The following is a 16,526-nucleotide window of genomic DNA, read 5'->3' on the forward strand; positions in this document are numbered from 1 at the left end:
ACAAAGACAAACTTTAGGTGATTTCTTCTTGTATATATGCTTTGGTTAGTAAAGTTACTTGATGAGTATTTGGTGGGAGGTAGAAGATACCTAATAGAATAGTCCAAGTGCAGTCAAACTGACGCAGATGACATTATAAAAGAAAAAAAAACTATGTTGTGTAGGATGACTACTTGACATAACATTTCCAGAAGTAGCTTAAACCACCACCTTTGCCCTCCTTTGGGACATTGACATAATGCATCAAGGAGAATGGATCATAAGACACACAAAGAGATCATACAACTTAGAGAGCAACAGTAATAGTTACCAAATCATGGCGAAGCCGAGATTCAATTTCTAGAAATATCAATCATAACCATTTCAATATACAAATAATCATGTAACTAGGACCTTTTAAATGAATGATCAAAAAGAAAATTATCAAAGACATGAAAAGAACACACAATAACCAAATTTTTTACAAAGCATATGAAAAATCTGGCAATTTTAGCAAACGTAGCTCCTACCAAGCATTCTGAACCCAAAAATCAACGCCTTGATTGGTGCAGGCTAGGCCTGTTACAGAACATTCGACCATTGGCTTTCACAAATGCAGCTATTCCCATACTTATGCTTGCCCAAACCACTGCATATATCAGACTCCGAAGATCATGTCGAACTGTGGATTGGGAAGTACAAAACAGGAAACATGGGTAAGATACTTGCTAGGCATTAGCAGGATTTGGATTCTTTAACACACCTTCAAAGATAATTGTTGAAGAGCACAATAAGAAACACATTCACATTATACCAACTCACCTTTCCTTAGCGACAACATAGCAAAGAACAACCCAGTCAATATTAGCGCCAATGCCAGAGGAAACGACTGTTATCACATATGATACTTGTTAGGTAACTGTAGGCATTGGTTACAGCGGATGGTAATGAAAGTTAAGACTGACAGGTCACTAGTCAATAGATTGAACACTTTGATCTTGAGTCAAAACATCTTTGCAGATGCAATTAAGAGTGTTGGTGAAGTCAATAATTTAGTATGTCAATATGGTCTAAGCACAGGAATCTGATGAATAGGTGCATGTTAAGCATGATCACAGCAGAATAAGTAATTAGACTCACAGCTTTAGTCTCAAGGCTTCCTTTTTGGGATGATGGTTTCATATCTCGAGAGACAGCCGGAATATAGTGTCCTTGCAATAAATCAACTGCATCCTTCATTAAATAAAAAATAGCATAAACGAATTCAGTGTCCAAATTGGAAATATAGAAGCTCAAAGTTGTTGCAGCCAATTCCAATCTAGATACTGGGACACATAACAGGTTAAACATTCTTAATGAGAGTATCTCCTAGAAGTCAACAAGAAACAAATCCAATAAAATGGCAGCACACTGCAAATGATAATACTAGGTTCAGTTAATACTTTGCAGATGGCTTGCATACATGAAGCTTAGTACTATTTAAAGAATGCATTCCAAATTTCAACAGGCAGATAAGTATGAAACCAAGTTGCAAGTGACAGCACATAATGAATACCAACTTGATATGACGTACAGACCTGAGTAACAACTAATTGCTCGAAAGAAGCATCATTACCTGTTTAGTACCATCAACAAAGTTGTTCAAGTAGTATCGTGTTAGGGCATTACATCCGTCAGCGATAACCCCCTGGGCTGTTCTGTGACCACATCTGCATATCAAACAACAATGTCGATTTCATCGTGACATTGATTGACGAAAGAAAAAGCTTGAAGTCATAAGATCAATTTTTTTAATATAACTTATAAAGCTATATGCTATATCCATCATGATCTCGAGATAAACTATCGATGGAATTGTGCAGTTGACATTTAAAAGTCCAAATCCCAGATTCTTACTCTTGATATGAATGTAATTGGACAAAAACTAGTACCAATGTCAATGATGGCTGTATAATGTTAGTTGATTTAGGATTTTTTCAGGGTTTGCATCCTACTATCTATGCATTTATATTAATGCACTCTCTAAAAATATGTTTTGTACTAATACTGCCTTCATATGATACCATCTTCTTTAAGCAGAACAAGAAAGTTGTTACCTGACAAAATCTCCCTTTAAAGCTGGAGTACCAGAGTACTGGATGCTTATATCATCCCCATGGTTGGCCCACACTGCAAATGGTTTTAAGGTAAAAGAATAAACAGGTAGAAAAGCTTAATATCTATCCAAGATCGAAGCTTTAACACAGCTAGCAAAAACTTCTCACAGAGTTTGAAGCTTTCGTCAAGGTTGGAGTGTGAGCTAATAGTTTCTTCAGCATCGAAAGCACCAAGTCTTCTCAGTTGGAATTCAAGCATTTTTCGACCTAGCATGCTCTGCAAACAAAACATCATCAATTAGGGCATCCGTAAAGTGTGATGAGAAGTTGAAAAAAAGTGGATCTGAATCTATTAGTTGGTACATGCTTCTCTAGTGGTTTTAGTCCCAAGGCACAACCATATCAACCCTCCCTGTCCTGATCCCAGTCCCACGACCAGTAAATGAATAATTATAGAAAACAGTGTCAGATATTAAGCCAAAGCGAATCTTCCAACTTTCTAGTTTTAGGAAATAACATTCACTCCCAGTCGGGACATTCAATAGAAGCCTGCCTAGAACCAGAAAGGCAGTAAGATTATGAACTTGCAAATCATCTCTAGTTAACATGTCTATGTATAGAAAAGTTGTCAACTGAATATCTTGAAGCTAGTGAAGGAGATTCAGATAAACACCCAAAAGTAAGCAGAGACAGCTAAGTGACTATTATGTTGTATCCTTCCACAATCGACAATTCTTAAAGAGTCAAATGGAAAATATGCACATGCAATTGTGATGTCAGTATTTTCCTCGCTGAACTAAGAAATGAAACTCATTTTTTGTATGCATCCACCTCAAGCACCAATGATAGTAATGTTTCCACAGGATGGAAGGTACCTGAGTTACATTTGTACGGTCTAAGCAGTCAATGCAGTTGGTCCTCAAAACTCCAAGTTGCAGTTCAACTTTCTCATCTTTCTCATTTAACAGAAAATACCTATACCATGAGAGTAAGAAATCCAAATTTAACATCAAGGTCGGGTGAGACGAAAATTAGAATACTACAAGAAACAGAGTGGTAAAGAAAGCGTATTTAGAGAAATAATTACTTCATGATGGATGCAAATTCGAAGTCTCTAAACAACACCATGCAATTAATTGTTATCCGTCCCATCTCTCTCACTCTCTCTTTCTCATAATATTTCCTGATACAGTCTGCTAGTTGGTTTAGATTTTCAGTTTCTCCCCAATTTTCAAACCAAATAAGAAAAAGAGCTCTCTCCTTGCTACTAGTGCTGCTGTCTCTTCATGCATAAAGTTGTTTTGGCATAATCTTTTGCTCAAGAGATGTATAACATGAAATGTCACATTCTACTTCACTTATTTGTTTCTAATAGTTCTTTCTATGAAACCGTAACATGCTGACCTACACTGGATTCCTATACTAGTTATTGGTAAGCCAGGTTTAACTGGTTTGTCCTCCCAGAAAGAAAAAAGAGTAAAAAGAACAGTTAAATTCTTTACGGTTAAGCCATCAATCCCTCCACGATTTACAGGCCAAGCCTAGTCCAATGGATGCTGGCTAGAATGGGTCCACGCACATCCCATCTCCAGGTAGATGAGATTCAGAAATAAGAGCATATTTTCATGTAATCCCCAATGATTTACGACTAGTAAGGGGTTGAGGAAACTGAAACTCTATACAAGATGGGTACATATGTGTGTGGGTGTGTCTTTATATATAGATCTACACTCAGAAAAGACATACCTATTTTTAATGAAAAAATCCTCAATTTGATCGTAGAGGATAGAAAGGAGTTCAAAATGAACATGCCCGCATATGTGGTGAAAATCAAAGTGCAAGTATCTGCAAAAGTCATGAGATATTAGAGTGAAGTGTGTACTTAAGAAGATCCATATGATTTACCACAAGAAAAATAATTAGAAACCTACTTCACATCATCAGCAGCAACATGTTGCATTGCATTTGCGAACTTTTCACTTAGGCGTCCTTCTCCTCCATGCTGATAGGAGTTTTGGATAAAAAGTCAAGGACGATAAATAAAATTGTCTAGATATATCGATGTAAAAATACATAGAATCTCTTTCATACAATCATATTAAAAAAATCAACGACCGGACTGCCTCCGAGTAATTATTACACACGCACAAAAAAGAAGAGAATCAAACTATGTTTTCTAATAGATCAACTAGTTTGAAAACCAAGAATTAGTTGAAATATTATACCGTATTGACGAGATCAATTGATAGAACATTTCCATACTTCTTTCTCAGATCCAAGTAATGCCGCTCAACAACTCTAGGCTGCAGAATGTTACACAACAGAGTCATTAGGAGTGAAAAGCACATTAAGTGTGTTATAGAATCAAGAAACTAAAAGAGACTGAGAATGCTACTCAACTGCTTCTATAATTCTCACTATCTCAAACTTGGGCTTATATGTCAAATCAACAATCTGATTCCATAGTAATGGGATTGACCCCCTGACCTATAAAAAAGCAACAATTTTAATGAAGTAACAGAATAACTCAACAAGAAGTGAAGAAATGAGATACTGAGCTTAAACCTATATTAAGATTGTGAATTTCCCAACCTTCCCTTTCTCTACCAGCCAAAAGATTCACTTTTCCATATTGTTGAGTCCTATATTGGTTGGGGAGGGGGAACTTGAATTACCCTCAAGGTCTATTTTCTTATCATGGTATTAATGCGAGATATTATCTACTGCTTCATAGTCTGGGTGCTACTTCTTCGAGGATTCAGTCTTTTCCTTATGACGGGTGAGCTATAAGCCTGTAGGAAGCAACTAATGGAAGTTGTAACAAGTGGATGATTTGTTATTGTCAGGTAGAGCCGCAGAGGATCAAGTTTTATTGCTCTTTGCCATACCAAAATGTACATTGCAGATGAGAGGTTCTGTACTGAGTATTGAACTGGTCTTTAAACAGTAAGCTCAGTGGATATGTCAAAGAAATAATGCAGGATTTCTATATAGAATGGTCCGAACAACAAAAACCATTATGTTAATTGATTCAGTTATTTTATTATTTTGACGACATCATGTTCTCCACCCGAGTACTCTCGATTCCTTCTTCTTCTCTTTTTTGATCAACCCCTTCTTCAATCATTAAAAGAGAGGGAACACACACTCAACTTGCAAACAGAGAAGGTAATACAAGGTTACTGCATTAGTTTAAACTTTGTCACAGCAATTGCAATTCAATATCAAACTCTACTGTGACAGAATTTTTAGATATCCCCCTCAGTTATCTACATATGTACAAAAGGGTACTTCATGAGCAACAAGATACTTAGTGTAGAAAAAAAGTCACAATCAAACTTTCAGCGAGTGTACCTGAACAAATGATGCTGTATACCCTTTCAACTGGATAATTTGCTCGCTTTCCACAAAATTTGCGACAAATCCATCAGAATCAGCCCCTCTTCTCCACATTCGAGTGCCTACATTAACGAACCAATTGCAGTAATCAAGAGAATAGGTTAAGACTAAAATTAAATAAACAGAGGACCTGAATAACATGGAGCAAGTCACAACATGAATTCTAATTAATTTGCATTCAGTTCATAGACAAGTTAATGAGAATGGATGACTATACATAAAACACAAAACAATATTTGCAACCTTGTTCATTACTTGCATTCACCGTGCTTAATCAAATTGCAAAATTCAGATAAAAAACAAGAAAAAGAAATGAATACCAGCTCTTCTGTTGCACCGCCTAGCAATCAGCGTAACATCAATAATGTCTTTCCCAATTGCAGCTTGGAAATTGTGAAAACCTTGTGATAAGTTAAGGTATTCATCAAAATGTAACAATAATAACTCTCGTTATGCAGGAGTTAAAGTAGCTATAATACTTGAAAATTTTCATGTATTTAACTGAATTACAAGGATACTGCCTTGGACAACAGGAAGCAAGAACTGGTCAAGCTGTAAATGCAAGGCATAACAAATGAGTCAACACTCTAATGGGAGAACAAAATGAACCCAAAGCACATAGATACGTGACCTTGTTATCTATCAGTTGTTCCATCATATAGTTGTTCCAAACAAATCGAGGGTCCGCCTGCATATAATAAATTAAAGCAATATTTAAAAATCATAGTTTCTAGTCAACCAACTAAGACATAACGGAAGCAAGAAAACTACTGCATGTACTAGATAAATATAAGCAATCAGAGCTACGCGATCACAGCAGTAGGAAGTCTGAAATACTTACTTGTCTCCAGAGAGGAAGCATCTTGGATTCATCACCCAAATCATGCAGTCTCTGAGCACTGCAGTGTGAACCATAAGTATCTTTCTGTTAAACACTGCACTGTGATATCTTAGCAATCAGATGAAAGATAATCAGGAAAATGAATGTGTCAAGTAAATTCCATGTGGGCAGCAGAAGGTAACACTTCCAAATTGCAAATAATGATAACTTTTAAATTTTAGAAGTTCTTTTAACTCATAAAATTCACCTCTAAAATGGTGCCCTAAATAAGTCCATACAGAAAGATGATGAAAAAGAACGTAAAAAGAAGAGAAATTGCCTTAATATGTTGTTGAGGAAAGTAACCTAAAATCATCTAAGGGGTTCAATGATATGAGATCAACATAGAGGAGTTCAAACAAGTAGCTTGGTATACACTAACCAACAGCCTTCATAAAGAACAAACAACTAAACTTCATCGTTCATGCATTGTTGAAGACATTATACATTAGGATCCCATAATAAGACAATCAAGTGTAGTTAGAGTTTTACAACTCATCCAGCATTGACAAGCAATACGCCCGACAGCAAATACATCAACTTTGAAGTAGAATTGCATCTCAAAAGCATAGGATAAACAAATAAGCGTCCGCTAGCAGGAAGAAGACTTTGAGGGCTTAAAATTTATGAAAATGCTACTGATGGTAAGCTCGAGATACCATCTCCTCCACTATACCAAATAAATTTTTTCAATGAGTAAAATTTAAAAAAAGATCCTCCAAAATGCTAAAACACAATGTAGTAGTATTATAATGATAACATTTATTTTAATAAGTAGTTCTTAATTTGAAATAATCACCTAGGGTGTTAGTTAACTTCTAATGGTACCCCAAGACAAGGAAAGAAGAAAAAAGGCAGCATACAGGTATTCAGAAGGTTGTAAAGACAATTCACCTCAATGTTATATTGACATCATAAGAGAAGTATAGACCAGGAGTCCTCTCTATGACATTAAGCAGTGCCGAAAACTGAGCTTCCATGTTTTTCTGCCAAAAGCCAAAGCAAGATTATAGGAACAGAAATAGAAGACACCAGCATGAGCTTACAAAGAAATAGGGTAGGAAATTAAATAGGAATTTGGAAACCTACCTTTTCAGCAGTAGAGTTCTTGAGAGACTGATCGCAAGGATAAAATTTCATCGATGAAACTTTGAAGATAGGGTGCCCAAAGTAAGATCCAATAAATTCATGGTCCGTTATGACCAGTACATATGAACCTGAACACAAGAGCAGCACACACTAGATCAGAGCAAGCTTTAATATCAACCAATCAAATGCATGATTGCTATTTCTCTTCCAACTTCTTTCTACCATGTTATGTCTTTTCAATCTTCTCTTGAGAAAAGCATAATAGTCAAAAAAAATGTTTTCAATGACATGATAAACTTTTTGCCTTTAAATTTCATAGTCCTGCTTTTGCTCAATACATGAGATATAAGATATCCATCAAATGCATAATTGAACAAAACCAAGACATTGGTACATACTTTGTATATGTCTGAGATCATTTTATGAAACAAAACCTTCATGAGAATAAGCAACAAACGGTAACTTATTCCTGATAATGTAAAGATTATTGATGTATGCATGAGAGCTGAAAATCTTGATCTTTTAGTTCTTACCAGCCAAAAGCTTTAGTATGCCTATAACACCAAATATTTTTTGAATTTTGGGAACACGAACCGAACTGCATTCTGGAACCTCATCTGACATAGAGAACAAGTGCCGGAAATGAAATATCATTAGCTTAATAAATAGTGAAGTCCGGAAGAAATTCATAAAGAGGAAAAGAAGCAACCTATTAGTTTCACAGACCCATCTACGCGGCTGATCTCCAAGCACGAACCACAGGATCCATCAGTAGGCTCAACAACATACTGGTCTGGAAATTCCCAAAGTCGCATCCTTGTATATAATTTCTGTGAAGGATCTCCCTTCTCCATCATAATTAAAATGCTGCAGACACTGAAACACACAGTTTATTACCAAACCATCGCCTTTGCGAATCAATTCAGGTGGGATATGCAAAATATAGAACAAACCAACACAAGAATCGTAATCTCTAATACTTGCAGCAACACATGTAAGAATTAAGCAGCTAAGTTTATACAAGTAATATATATGGATGTGTCAACCTCAGTACACTCTGTGACATCCTTAGCAATTTTAGTAGTGCAAACAGAGCAACTCTGTTATGTAATTAACTGAACGAAATAATGCAGAACAAGTAATATATCTATATGGATGTTTCAAAAAGAATGTTTCTTTTCTTAGACTTAAAAACACAAGATTCAAAACTTTCTTTATTTTCTTGAAAACAAAATCAAACCATACAATGAGAGAGAAAATATAAAACTTATGTTCTTTGTATTGGATAGATATTCAAGAACCTCTCTTTTTTTTTTTCTTTTTACTTTAGAAATTACAAGATTCAAAAGTTACTTTATTTTCTTGAACTCCTATCACAGAAACGAATTGAACTAATTACATGAAAGTACCAAAAAATTTGATTAAATTCAAGAAAGTGACAAATCTTGATACCTGAGTAAGAAAAATTTGCCTGGAAACCGAAAATTGTAAGCAAGGGAAGAAGAAGAGATGGAAAAAAATACAATTCGCTTCAGTTAGACACTATTTTTTGGGCGGAAAACCACAGATGGCACTAAAGGAGTGATTCGCGTAGAGTTAACGGAATACCGAACTATGTCGCTGCAATGCCCTATAATACTGCATGTCACCTTCTTATATATACTGAAATTATTTTTAATCAGCCACCTTTTGGAATTTTAAAATTTTTTTAGTCATCAATAATTGTGCATTTATACATTTTAGTACTAATTTTTTAATATGTAATATATAATTTTAAAATGTTTGCAATAACTCATTTAGTTTAACACTGAAACTTATTTTACTTTGCTCCCACATGGATGCATCTCAGAACATAACAAGATAAAACTTTATATTTAAGGGTCATCATCAATTTTTATTTTTTAATGGTATAGAAGTTGAATAAAATAAAAGGACTATACAGGTCAGTTCACTGGATCTGCACTGCAATATCTCCTCATTGATGAAGAGATATCACATTAGATCCCAAAATAAGGGACATTCGAGTAAGATTAACGGAAGACCGTAACGTCCTTAAAAATATATTGCATTTTCACATTATTATAGGACGATGAAGTTTAATTTCCGAGGGTACTTTTGGATTTAGAGATTTTAAGGAATTTTGTTTTTACCTTAATTTTTCATGTTTCTTTTTTTTAAAAAAAAAATTGTCAATGATTTATATTTTTTTAAAATTAATTTTTAAATGTAAAATTTTCTTTCAATATATTTTAAAGATTTTGATACTCCGAAAAATTGGAACTGTGCCACATAAAAGTAAAACAAAAATAGATTATTGTATAGAATGACAAACTAATAATATAAAATAAATATAGCAGTATCCTTTGATTTATTTGCGTTCCATAGCAAACTGTTTGTTAGTCCCTCTCTCACTTATATTCTCGCTCACCACTCTCCCTCTCTCGTTTGCTTCCTGTCGCTCGCCACTCTCGCTTTATACAATAGAATTGTATGAATTGTGTTTCTAATTGTATAAAAGTATGCAAATGAATATATCTTCGTCTTATACACTTATAATTATACAATACAAATATTTCCTTGCCCAAGTCTCATTTGTCTTTTCGTTTTATACAAATTCAAATTGTATATAATATCTCTTTTTCTCGTTTTATACAATTCGATTCGTTTGTATATTCCCTGCATAAGTCTCTTTTGTCTTTCTCTATTTCTCGTTTTATACAAATTCAAATTGTATATAATTTCTCTCTTTCTCGTTTTATACAATTCAATTCTGTTTTGCACTCTTTCTCGTTTTATACAATTTGTTTTATTGTATATGTATAGCGAATTATACATATATAAGTTTACTATAAAACGCAATTATACAAACTTTGTTATAACATACAAATATAAATTTTATATTTGTTATACGTGAAAGTTGTCCTAAATAAAATTCACGAGCGAATATCAATACTTCATGTCTCTTTGCATGTCCTAGGGAATTACACAATGTACTTTATATCACTATTTTTGTAAGTTGTTTACATACCCGTTCTCACTATGTTAGATTGAGTATTAGGTTGTCCTCTAATTAATGTTAGATTGGGTATTAGGTTGTCCTCTAATTAATGTTTGCAATAATTTACTCTCTTTTTTCCATTTTATATAATAAAAAAATTTACTCGTTGCTAAATGCTCATTTTGATAAAATAATTACTAACTACACATGTCTCTGATTTATTTTTAATCTCAAATTTCTAAAAATGTTTCTTTTTTTCTTTAACTTCATATCAAGTCAAACTAACTCATATAAATTGAAATTGTATTGATCTCTTTGGCTTGACCAAGAAGACTTATGTCTTCCAAGTGGCACGGCGTTTTAATTGAAAGAACTTCTTGTATAATTCATGTCATTCTATTTTTATGGCTTTCTTGATTTTTTTAAAGAAATTATCTGTAGACTTTTTATCAATATGAGGTGATTAACACATTATATAAGACTCATGACTTAGCCAATCCAATCTTCTGTGCGTAAGGCAGTGAGCCATGTGAGCTGGTTAGATGTGTATGGCAGAGAGCTCGTGGTATCACTTTGATTAATCTAGCCTTTTAGTACCGCTTTGATTGATCCAGCCTTTTCTTCGCTTCGAGAGTAAATCACCCGCTAAAGGGACATGCCTGCACGCATTAGGTTTTAGATCATCATTTAATACTTCCTCAACGAGTTTCAATTTATTCAAAAAGAGGGTTGGTGCTCCACATCTATTAAAGCACTTCACTCTCTTCTTCGTAATTAAACATTTCCTTCTGGATGCAGCAAATGCATATTTACATATCCATACGAATCAACTGTATGCTATATGTTGAGAACCAAAAACATTCATGACAATACTGATAATAAGTGTACAACTTAGTACAGAAATATTATTTGTAATTTCCATTGCTTCACTCACTCATTCATTCATATTACAACAGCAACACAATAACAAATGCATATGTATTGGAAATGCTCCTTATTTCATCTAAATATGATCATCCATCGCATTATACATCTTGCTATATAAGTGGAATGAGTTATTAAAACTCTTGCATCCTCCTCTGAAACCATTTAAAAGCTTCGTCTTCATATGCTTGGTCTCACATTAAGCCTAGATGCAAGCTTTTGACCCAAAGACTTGTCAGCCTGCAGTAATCCATTTAACATTGTCAGGAAATTTACAGAACTAATAGTTGCTCTATGAAATTTATTTGCCAAGATAAAGTCTAGCTTGAGAAAAATTGACCTAATAGTCTAGAAGGAGTTCTAAGTTTGTAGTTAGTATGTTTAGAATGAGTATGATCTTATAATATGTATGCCTTCTAAATTTTTTTGCATATTGAACAAAAAGCACGACTTCAGTTTGACCAGAAAAATCTACCCTAAATCCACCTCTGCCTAACACAGATAAATATAGGGTATGATAGAGTACTGACCTGAGACCAGTATGTGATCCAAATGCTGCGTATTTCATAAGTGATACGAGGATCAGACAAGGCCTCCACCCACCGACGAATAAAGCGTTCTTGTCTGTGAATGAAAAAACAAGTATTATCAAACAGAATGAAGGAGATGGGTTTAGAACTACTGAAAATGTTAACTTAACAACAACACAGTTTAAGATATGCCAATCATGTTTACCTGTCGGGTGTGAATGAGCGGTACCTTTCTCCTGGTTGCTTGAAATTGTTCTCTTTTTGAATGATACACTGTAAGAAATTTTCAGGTGCACAAAAGTTGAAATAAGTTGTGTTGGATATCTAGTACACTGCTTCACAAGGTATATTCTTAATTCAGCTTCACGCGTTTAGATAATAGGTAAAAAGAAGGAACAAACCTTCTCGCGTTTGCCACTGCAAACTGTTGAAGGAATAGGATACACCTCAGCATGGCGAACTTGATCATACCTTGAAGGGAAGTAGTCGATCTGTAATTAACCATGCATTATGTATTATAAAATAACACCATAATTAAAATAGTAAATAAACTGAAGTTATGACACTACAGTCAACATATCACATGAACTATTTCAATGTGTATGAACTTACACGCTAAGCTAAAGGCACGCCATTTGCTATAACGTGTCGTTATTATGTGGTATTAGCATACGATTTAAGTTACATACACCGACATGTAAAGAACTTATACAATATTAGTGCAATATAACTGGCTATTTCCCCATCTTTTAAGTTACTATATCACCTTCGCTATGAAAATTAACTTATTGTTACACATGGTAAAAAAAGAAATGTTAACCTGATAGTGCAAAAAATCTTCAAAGATTAATATCATAAAATTCATGGATATTATAATTCATGGATAGATGTGTTCCGTTATGGAAGGAGAGAGAACATACCTCCTCATCCCTGTGCATAAAATTCATAGAGCCATCATAGTGATTGTTGTGATGAGCACACTTTGGAGCATTAGCAGGAAGTTGCAAATAGTTTGGTCCAAGTCGATACCTCTGGGTATCAGAGTAGGAGAAAATACGAGTTTGAAGCATCTTATCATCTGAGTAATAAACACCTGGAACCACAATAGAAGGGCAGAAAGCTAGCTGCTCATTCTCATTAAAGAAGTTATCAATGTTCTTGTTCAGAACTAATCTTCCCACCGGCTGCAAAGGCAAGATGTCCTCTGGCCAAGTTTTTGTCACATCAAGTGGATCAAAGTCAAATTTGTCTTCATGTTCTGGATCCATAATCTGAATGAAGAGCTTCCATTCAGGATAATTTCCAGCTGCAATAGAGTCATAGAGGTCCTGAGTAGCATGGCTGTGATTTGCTCCTCCGACTCGGATTGCCTCTTCTTCCAACAAAGACTTGACACCACATGTGGGCTTCCAGTGGAACTTCACATAAGTTGATTTTCCAGCCCTGTTGATCAATGTGAATGTGTGGACACCAGACCCGTCCATATGCCTGTAATCTTGTGGAATACCAATATCGTCGAAGAGGAAAGTGAACATGTGCAGGCTTTCGGGATGATGAGAGAAAAAATCAAGGACCCTCCAATTCTCCTGGATATGGGACTTAGGATTTGGCTTCAGAGCATGGACCATGTCAGGGAACTTCATTCCATCACGGATGAAGAAGACGGGGAAGTTGTTCCCTACCAGATCAAAGTTTCCCTGATGGTATATTGCAAATTGAGCAGGAATCAAGGATTAAAATCAAATGCAATCAACAAATCACAAACACAAGCATCTTTGAAAAGCAATGAGATCATTTCTCAAAAAGACAGTTGTTAATCATCAAAAATTAGCAGCATAAAATGCACTGAGAGGAATTGAATATTACGGGGCCTTATAGTCTCTAGTATGATGTTAAACAACATGAACAATCACTTCATATTTCATAACCTCTAGAATGTTAACAAACATGTGGACCTATATGCAGGGTACTTAAAGATAGAACCCTATGGGATGCAGATACACTACCGAAAAAAATTAAATGAACTCCATGTAGTATTTTTGAGTTGCAACATAACATCGATGAAGCACTCCAGGCAACATTTAAATGAGGTACATATTATTAAGCCGTGTACCAACAAGGGAATCATCAAAACATGTATACTCCGGTCTGTATATGGAAATTGAAGTATAAAGGTACAGAACTATAGTAGCTGTAACTCGTCAAATTGATTTTTGACATACCTCTCTGGTGTAAAACTTGACAGCAAAACCACGAGGATCCCTCAGAGTTTCAGGACTACCCCTTTCATGAATAACAGTAGAGAATCTCACAATGACTGGAGTCTGTACACCAGGAGCTCGAAGGAAATCAGCACAGGTAAGGTGAGCAATGTCATGAGTAACTTCAAAAAACCCTTTGGCACTAGCACCTCGGGCATGAACAACACGTTCTGCAATACGTTCCCTGTCAAAGTTGGCAAGTTTCTCCACCAAATGGTAATCCTCAAGCAACACAGGACCTGGAAAGAAAATTGTGAGCAGCCACAAACAACAATTATGTAAAAGAATTTATCATACAACAACATCACTCTTGATTTAGGAACGTAAAAGTAGGGTAATAGCCTTTGAATCTATTACTGGTTAAATTGCACTGGTAATCTAAAAGCTCTTTACATGGTAAGTGTGTTTAACTTAAATTCTGTGTAAAACTAACAGTGGTCCTACAGGGTGCTAGTTATGTTGGCAAACACCTTGAAGATTTACTTAACAATACCTATTTTCGAGTTTTCCTACAGATATAAATATCATCAAGATGCAAAGCTCTATTTGTGTCAATACAGTAATATATTCAAGCCAGTAAATAGATGGATAAGCATATAAAGGATGAAGAAGCTCTTCTACATTGAAATAGTAGCCAGCCATTTTTGTATATAATGAGTGGTATAAAAACCTCTAGGAAAACCAAAACAAATGGTGATTGCTTTCAAATCTGAGACCAAAAATTTGACAATAGAATCTAATAGTAATAATTTTCGTGAAGAGCTAGTGATGAAGAGAAATCAAGTTACAAGCCATAGACATAAATAAAAAAATAAATAAAACAACTTTCAAAAATCCAAACATCGACCAAATAGTATTTACGCAATTAGTTTAAGAGGAAAATGAGATAAATGGTCTTTTCAGATGTCAAATTAAGATCTCTGTTAGGAAATACCTAAAACTTTCAAAAAAAAAATTGTAAAAGGCTAGAAAACCATTGCTTCCGAGTTAAACTCCTAAAAATAATTGGCAAAGTACATTTTTTCTGTGCCCTAACCAGAAGTAGTCATAAAGATACAGGAGTCAAATGAGAGAAATTAAACATACCTCTTGCACCAACCGTAAGAGATGAATTGTTATTAAAAACAGGAGCACCAGAATTAGTGGTACAGAAAGGTGAATTGAAAGCACTTGACGGACGGTACTGCATTATAACATGAGCAAAACCATACATACATAAGTTTCACAGATAAATTAGCAATTAGGTAAAAGTGAGATAACAAAAACAGTAGTATTATTATCTATCAAAAGCTAAGTTTGAGGGAAGAAGAAGAAGAAGAACAAGTGTACCTTGTAAGGATCCATTAGAGAGCTAAAGAGAGAGAGAGGTGTAGAGTATTAACTAAAGCAAAAAGAGGGAGAAGAGAAGGGGACTTGTGGTCTTAATAACCAATAGAGTTAGTCACTGGAAATGAATATAATAAAAGCTGTGGCCGGCACGTCTTATTTATATCCAATACTTTCTTCTTCTCTTTTGGGTTTTTTAAATGGTGTCCCGTACCGTTTTAGGACAGATTAATCTAAATTACTATCAGAAAATCTATTTAAGAAATTTTTATTTAATTAATTATTGAGAAGTGCTTATCAGTTATTGAATGCATTGAATATTTTGATAATCCTTAATTCTCCAACACCCATACACGAACATTTGACAGAAAATCAGGGAAATTAAAGAAAAAGATATCACAGATTTTACTCCTACTTAATATAGTAAGTTTATGTTTAATGAAAAAAATAAATACTAGCCTTACAAGTAAAGGTCAATTAAAAAAAATTAAGAGGTAATTGAGCATAAACATAATCGATGATAAACGTAACGTCTATAGCTTATTTTAATCTGTACATTATTCCAACTAATTAGGGAAGTTTAATGTAATTGATTGTAATAAAAATGATGTTTCACTAAGAAAGAGAGAGAAAAAATATATACTCCTTATTCAGAAAACAATTATTAATATTAAAATTATAATTTTATGGGAGAAAAATGGGAAAATATATTAAATGGCCAAGAATTAGTGGCGTCATCTGCTGGTTAGGAATCAGTAGTAGAAAAATGTGGGTCCGAATAGAATAAATTTATATTTATTGTGAATATGATAAATAGTGGTCTGTGGATAATACTTGAAAAATAATATGAGAACATAATGTATTGAAGGGAGGTTTCCTTATCTTGTTTTATTTTGTTATTTACAAATAAATATATCTAAGTTTTAGGTAGAAACAAAACCACAATAAATAGGTAAGCTTCTCGATACCACTAAAAGGCAGAAAAAAAGGGTAAGGAGTCATTTAAAACCACACAAAAATGTAACATGGAACATTTGCCAACGA

General features: G+C 34.4%; 2 protein-coding genes across 3 annotated transcripts; both read right to left on the reverse strand.

Annotated features, from left to right (window-relative positions):
* Window positions 1-306: 306 nt before the first annotated feature.
* On the reverse strand, window positions 307-9,070 carry LOC101255650 (phosphoinositide phosphatase SAC6). Of its 2 annotated transcripts, none has more exons than XM_004232511.5 (21): window positions 8,896-9,070; window positions 8,153-8,319; window positions 7,977-8,060; window positions 7,444-7,571; window positions 7,249-7,340; window positions 6,316-6,373; window positions 6,106-6,162; window positions 5,993-6,026; window positions 5,795-5,875; window positions 5,430-5,536; window positions 4,476-4,562; window positions 4,301-4,378; window positions 4,007-4,077; window positions 3,822-3,920; window positions 2,951-3,050; window positions 2,244-2,352; window positions 2,076-2,148; window positions 1,595-1,688; window positions 1,120-1,212; window positions 802-868; window positions 307-661 (listed from the first exon to the last, which is right to left on the reverse strand). In XM_004232511.5, exons 2-21 carry the CDS (start codon window positions 8,298-8,300, stop codon window positions 531-533), a joined length of 1,791 nt encoding a protein of 596 aa, XP_004232559.1. In that variant the 5' UTR covers window positions 8,301-8,319; window positions 8,896-9,070; the 3' UTR covers window positions 307-530. The 2 variants fall into 2 exon arrangements, with proteins under 2 accessions (XP_004232559.1, XP_069149934.1); XM_069293833.1 differs by having other exon boundaries at window positions 8,153-8,310; window positions 8,896-8,933.
* Window positions 9,071-11,336: 2,266 nt separating this feature from the next.
* Window positions 11,337-15,614, reverse strand: CAT2 (catalase 2). The gene is made up of 8 exons (NM_001247257.2): window positions 15,486-15,614; window positions 15,243-15,339; window positions 14,118-14,395; window positions 12,816-13,592; window positions 12,297-12,386; window positions 12,101-12,168; window positions 11,896-11,989; window positions 11,337-11,605 (listed from the first exon to the last, which is right to left on the reverse strand). Exons 1-8 carry the CDS (start codon window positions 15,498-15,500, stop codon window positions 11,546-11,548), a joined length of 1,479 nt encoding a protein of 492 aa, NP_001234186.2. The 5' UTR covers window positions 15,501-15,614; the 3' UTR covers window positions 11,337-11,545.
* Window positions 15,615-16,526: the final 912 nt, after the last annotated feature.

This window comes from Solanum lycopersicum, chromosome 2, assembly GCF_036512215.1.
Source record: "Solanum lycopersicum chromosome 2, SLM_r2.1".
NCBI classification, from domain to species: Eukaryota; Viridiplantae; Streptophyta; class Magnoliopsida; order Solanales; family Solanaceae; genus Solanum; species Solanum lycopersicum.